Source organism: Etheostoma spectabile, chromosome 19 (assembly GCF_008692095.1).
Source record: "Etheostoma spectabile isolate EspeVRDwgs_2016 chromosome 19, UIUC_Espe_1.0, whole genome shotgun sequence".
In the NCBI taxonomy this organism is placed as follows: Eukaryota; Metazoa; Chordata; class Actinopteri; order Perciformes; family Percidae; genus Etheostoma; species Etheostoma spectabile.
This window is the reverse complement of record NC_045751.1, coordinates 12114088-12120843: the sequence shown is the minus strand read 5'-3', so window position 1 is coordinate 12120843 and position 6756 is coordinate 12114088. Positions and strand designations below refer to the sequence as shown.

The 6756-nt window shown below is 45.6% G+C and overlaps 1 protein-coding gene across 1 annotated transcript in view; it reads left to right on the top strand.

Annotated features, from left to right (window-relative positions):
• Positions 1-6406, top strand: part of LOC116669470 (protein FAM160A1-like) — a gene marked incomplete at its 5' end in the record, with an annotated part of 30896 nt that extends 24490 nt beyond the window's left edge. Inside the window, 4 exon segments of the mRNA XM_032499349.1 lie at positions 936-2236; positions 3141-3319; positions 3422-3542; positions 4066-6406. Of these exon segments, the coding sequence (XP_032355240.1) occupies positions 936-2236; positions 3141-3319; positions 3422-3542; positions 4066-4307 (1843 nt within the window).
• Positions 6407-6756: the final 350 nt, after the last annotated feature.

Below are 6756 nucleotides of genomic sequence, written 5' to 3'. Positions count from 1 at the left end.
GGGCTAGGGTCGGAGAGGACTGACTGGGCCTTCTTCAGGGACCTTGTCTCATTGACAGAGTTTAAGTCAGTCGGAGGGTTTTGGGAAATCTTGCCACAGACCTTAACTATACATTGCAGCCTGTTGTTGTTTTTAAGCGTGAGGAACCCAAACCAACTCACAAAGGCAAAAGAAAGAATAGATTCGATAAAACATCCTCATAGAAGTCTTATCGACATTAAAATTGCAAAGTTTACGATAAACAAACATGCGTTGATGTGATTGTTGTAGAGATAACTGACTCAAATCCACAAATGTCAACGTCATGGTGACACCACAGGAAAACAGCAGTAGGGTTCATCCTCAGGGGCCCATGAACGTGGTCCCGGGGACGGTTAGTTGAGAAAGGGCAGAGAGACAGAAGGGGAAGACATCACAGGTCGGATTCGAACCCTGGACCTCTGCATTGAGGCATAAAGTTCTCAGTACACGTGCGCCCGCTCAACCGCTGAAACAGCCCGGCCACACATAGGACATTATTTAACCCTTGTGTTGTCTTCCCATTGACCTGCAACTCTGGGTTTTTGGTTTGTTGTTCTTTTTCTACACTTTTCTCAAGATTTTCTATTCCTATTTTTTGTCACTTTTTTGACTTTTTTTAAATTACGTTTTAGACATGTTTTCAGCAATCTTTCTCGGTTTTTTTCTATGTTTTTTTGTCCCGTTTTCCGTTTTTTTTTTTGGTCACTTTTCCAGCGTTTAAAAAAAAAGATGTTTTTTGGTGATTTTTTTTCCCCTGCTTTTTTGGTGATTTTTTTCAACATTTGTCGCTTTTTTCAACGTTCTTTTCTGATGTAGGAAGTATTTGTAAACCGGTCAAATTTGACCCGAGGACAACACAAGGGTTAATATGTCCAACATCTTCAGATCTGATGATTTTGTTTTGTTGTTTTCAGGGCGTGCCGGCTCTGGTCGTCTCCGTACGACGGGTTCGACCCTCCATCGGACGCACCCAGGGACAGCGTGGAAGACGAGGACGAGATCGCACGGCGAGTCGAGAGCGACTCCATCTGCTCCCTGGTCGTCACTCCCCCCCCCTCGGCGCTCTCCCCGACACCCTCGTCCTCCGACACCGTTGCCACCGGCGATCAGCCGGGACGCGCCGGCTCCGCCCTGGAGCTGGAATGGGACGACATTTTTGCAGATGACGATCCGTCTTCATCAGCGTTTAAAAACACGACAGCAGCAAACGACAGATGCGCCGCGACGCCGCTACCCCCCCGACACATCCAGGAAATGCAGCGCACCGCGACCAAGCTGGTGCACGGCTCCTACGTGGAGGAATCCGAGTTTGAGGACGACGTTCTGGTCTACGATCTAGTCGCCCAGAGAGAGACAAAGGCGGCCATTTTGGAGCGAATCGTGGCGGCGAATAGACGGGCACGAGGAAGCGTCTCAAACAGCCGACGGACGTCGACGACAGCGACGACGACGACGACTTTAACGTCGATGCTAACGACAACCGGGAGGACGGTGATGGAAACGGTGAACAGCATAATGTCGACGAGGAGGATGAGCGAGGACGGAGGGAAAGAGGAAAGGAGGAGTGAGGATTTAGTGAAGGAGGTGAGGAGTAGTGAGGACGTCGGGAGAAGGACGGAGGGAGAGGAGATCGAGAGGATTGACGCAAAGGGAGATCGTCAGTTTTTCACCAACGGTTTCAACGCTAAGAACGACATCATCGACGAACGTGATGATTCTCATGAAGACGCCGATGCGTTTAACCAAAACTGCAACCTCCGTCACTTCCCAAATACTGTAAATCACACACTGCACGAACACAACACACACCCAGCGCCATGTTTAGGGACTTTACCCAACGGCCACTCTGAATCGGAGCCATCTTTGAGTCGCCCTTCGGTGGCTGACGTAAAGTCTCAAAATCTGCCCGGCAACAACGTCGCCGATAACGACGACTTCCTGTCCCGATACCACGAGCTCATGCTCTCGTTAGGGGTGGAGCCAGACTGTGATGACACCACAAGTGACATCAGGACTTTTAGGAGGCGGGTCCGAGCGCTGAGGCAAAGACTGGAAGAGGAGGAGGAGTTTGCTTTAAGCTCCTCTTGGGAAGACGGAGAGGAGGAAGAAGAAGAGGAGGAGATGGACGAGGTAGAAGAGGAGGAGGAAGAGGAAGAAGAGGAGAGGTCGAGCAGCAGTAAGAAAGGCAGCAGGAGGCACGCAGTTCCTTTTACAGGTCTGTGTGTAGATGGTAAAGTGAATAACTTCCTGATTAACTTCCTGAATAACTCTCCTGTTGTCCTGGGGTCAAATCTGACCCCTTTAAAAAATGTCTATATCTGAAATATGGGTTTCTTTTTAACCAAATTACCATGAAAAATGGATTTGATTCCTTACAATGCTCTTTGCAAATACAACTGATCACTTTCATTCCTCTGATCTTATGTATTAGTCAAAATAATTCATAATTTCTGCTTTTTTAACTCAAATATTAGGTGTAATTTTATATAAATGAGGGTTATTGACCATGAATTCCACAAAACAGTGTAAAACTAGTGGTAGTAAGGTGGTAGTAGTGAAAGGAAAACAAAAAAAAAAAGTCTGAAAAAGGGACAAAATGTCTGTTTTTGACCTGATAAACAAAGTGTCCATTAGATCAATTTAAAGCAGCTTTGTGGTTGCATCTTAAAAAAATGTCGACGTAGTAGGACATCAACCAAGAGGTTGATATAGTAAAATTAGGACTGGATGAATGGATTGGTTGTTACAGAGGAGAGAAGAAAGTAGAAAATATTCACAATTAATAAGTTCTACTATTTTTAATGGACAAATTAGTCATAATTATTAATCAACTATCACGGTAAAATAGTTGTGATTAATTTAATAGTAATCGATTGATCAGTTAATCTTTGCAGCTCTTAAAGAAATTATTGTCTATAGTTTCCAAAGAAATCAGTTTATATTGCATCAAATTATTCCAGACTTTATTATTTCTTGCTCTCTCTCTCTCTCTCTCTCACACACACACACACACACACACACACACACACACACACACACACACACACACACACACACACACACACACACACACACACACACACACACTCACTAACCTGTATGTCTCCACGATGCGACAGGTCCGTTCATCAGCGTCCTGCTGTCCCGGCTCGAGAACCTCCTGGAAAACTCCATCGCTGTGAACCTGCTGGTGACGGGCATCCTGGCCCAGCTGGTGTCGTACCCGCAACCCCTTCTGAGATCCTTCCTGCTCAGCACAGACACACACAACCAGCCCAACGTACGCACACTGTACCAGGTAACACACACACACACACACACACAGACGTCTAAGTCCATTGTTTGAGGCATGTAAATTATAATACTGTGTATACTTTGTGTCTCTGTGTGTGTGTTGTAGGTGTTGGTGTCGGTGCATGCTCAGATCGAGCGCTACGTGGCGGCCAGACCAGACTATCCTGGTTTGGTCACCCAGGCCTGGAGGTTCTTGTTGGCTAAAGACCAGGACAGCAAGTTCAGAGGTTCATAAACACACACGTCAACAAGCAGTAGTAGAGGAATTGCAGCAGCATCGTTGCTGGTGACTCAAGGATGTCAATGCTCCCAAACAGAACCCCCCCCCCTGTAGAAATGCTTGTAATTTTTTTTAATCTTTGGTTTTTGTACTGATGAAACAACACATTACAATGTGTTAATTAGTGAGAAAAAAATCTTAAAAAACAAACAAGTAAAACTCCTGCAAACCACCCCGGTATATAATGAACTATGGCTTTCCTTCCCACAAAGACCAAATACAGATACTCCAACTGTGTGTTGACTACGGTTACTGTAGGGTGAAATGCAAAATCCCCACTCTCAGTCGAGAGCCCGGGTATTAGAGGGTGTTAGAGGGTATTACAGACAGATGTTGAAGTTGACTTCAACGTCATGAGTGGGCTGCACGAAGAATCTTTTGACTTGTAATAGATTTATCTATCGTACGCACAGCATGCCGAAGCCTTTCCTGGCACGTGTCCAATCCCAGTGTCTCGTTGTGTTTTCCAGAGGGCCTCCAGTCTCAGGGCCGCGACCTCATCCTGGACCCGTCTCTTTCTAACGGCTCCGTGAGCAACGCTCTGGCTTTGCCTCCTCTCGCCGTGCTGCCGCCGTGCCCTCACATCCCCCCCCAGGCCAAGAGCCGCGTGTTCGCCATCATCCTGTTCGCCGAGTTCCTGAAGGAGCTGGCCGCCATCGCCCAGGAGCACAGCGTCGCACCCGACCGCTCTTCAGAGGATCAATGGGAGTGAAACTGTCTGTCCAGCTGTAGATATCTGCCTGACAAATCACCATTACTGAGCCCGTGAGCAAATACTGATGAAGACGTAGCGAAGGAGCCTCCAGCAGGAGATGGAGGGCTTGTAATGAAAACATAAGCACAAAACATGCAACACAAATGTGTGAGAAACACATGCGGACCAGTGCAGTGCCGTTTACTACTGATTACTTCCTTGGGTCCTGAGCAATAAACCTGCCATGACATAATTATATTTGTGCATATCTTGAATATGTAGAGTATCTGCAACCTTTGCTAACAGCTAGCCATTTGAGGCTGTTTCCACAAACAAAAGTGGTAAAAAAACTAATTACCCCTTGCAAGATTAATTAAGTAGTTCTTCTCCTTTATTCCAAAAGTTAGATCGCTGATTAGATTGCGAATCATTAGTTTTTTTCCCGATAATGGTGCAAAAACGATACTTCTAAAGCTGTGGCTAAACTGACGACAGTTGTCGACATTAAGTCACATTTCAATACTTTATTTAAACTGCGATAACAATAAGTTGCTTCCAGTCAATTGCTGTTAAATGAAGAAGAACAACCAGATCGCAGAAGGGTAGTTTACATTATCTTTGAACGCACCAGGAGCTTACAAGTTGCAATTGAACGCAACATTTAGTCCCGTCTGTGGTGTTTCTCCGACAACTCTACGGCTGTAGCCATGGTGCAGCGAGGCTTCTCTGTGTCTTTAGCTGCAGACTGTTGTTGTCCCGATGTAGGATCCCTTCCAGTGAAATACAGCCACATGTTAAACAGTTTAGTAGTCTGGATTTTAACTGTTTTATCAAGCTACTAGCTAACGGTAGGCTAACATTATCTGCTGCCATGTGCGTCTGTTGCTTGTAACGTCTGTGTCCGAGCACCAGAGGGCAGCGCAGGCACTTACGAGGCACTGAAATGAGGCACCGAAATAAAAACTCGTCTAGGAACCGGTGTCATATTGACACAGGTTTTAGTACCCAACTGTCAGTAATGTTTGAAAACTTTGAGTTGAATGTACTGCGACGGAGTGAGAGGGTGCCGTACCCCCTCTCTGGTCTCTGGTCCCCTCTCAATACACTACACAGTGTATTCATAATGCACTAAATGCACTAAATGAATATGTCCTGTGGATCTCAAGATCTCGACACTGCTCTTCCTCAGGTCCTCGGCTTGGGTTCCTCAGGTTTAAAGACGATCAGTTGTCGAGAAAATTAAAGGACAGACGGAGATTCCTTCCATTTAATTTAGACATTACAGTGAAAATATTTGTATATACAGTATGTTAATTTTCCTAGCAGCACTTTTTGTATATTTGGATGTTTTCCCTTTGAGTGTGAATGATATTTATATGTTAATGAAAATGATTTAAAAGATTTTGAAGATGAATCCAGTTTTCTATATATATATATATATATATGTGGGGCGATCAGTGCAAAACGTTTTCTACACTGTTTTCTCAAGTGACCAAGTGACATTTTAATTTCTAAATGTGGAAATAAATGTTGGATTTTTGACAGTAGATAGGTGGAAGGAGACTAGAACCTGCTCATCTTTATCCTTCTTTCAATTCATTTATGTTTTACAAGTTACTCCCTTCTTGTGTTCTCTTCTCTCTCTTCGTTCACTGAAGTGTTTCCTCCACTTGCCTCCTTTACTCATGTCTTAGTCCGTCCTAACGAGGCAGCCGGGGAGAGTTGCGAGGAAAGGAGATGAAATGAAGGAATGTGTTTTGGAGAGATGAGACGTCCTTTCCTATGAAGCATCATGTATATTTGTCAGCTGTTTGGGCGGAGTTAGCACCGCCTTATAGCTGCACGTCTTCCCAGAAGGCTGCACTCTGGTATCCTTGCCCAACGGCTGCTTCCCAAGTCTCTTATTTTAATCTCCTCGCTCCCCTGAAGTCGTTCTTTCCTTCCTTGTGAAGGCCGTCTCAAAGGTCTTACCCCTGCCCCGAGGAGGAAGGATGGAGGAGGGATCTCCGAGGAGCTATGAGCAAGGAAACACAAGAGCAGCCTTCCTGGAAGACGGAAAAGACATCTCAAAACCCATTTCATTGTTTCTTCTCTCCTCACAAGGGAGGGGAAGGAAGTTGAGGAAACGTGGATGCAATCTGGGAAGTGAGATCCTCGCTCCTTGCTCCTCAGTAGAGGAATGAGAGCTGAGACGGCCTTCACAGTGGAGGTTGAGAGCGACTTCTGGTTCAAGCGAGGAGATATCGACTAAGAGACTTGGGATCCACCCATGGTGTCTAAGAACAACCTGGAGCACTAACGAAGGAAGACAGATTCCCTTACCAGTCAGTCAGAACTGAGGAAATCTCTCGGATGAGGGACAAAATGTCTTCTCAGCCCCTTTATCCAAGTCCAGTTGCTGTTGATTTTTCACCCTTCCTTGGATAACTACGCCCTGGATGACAGAGTCTTCACAGACATCTCTCGA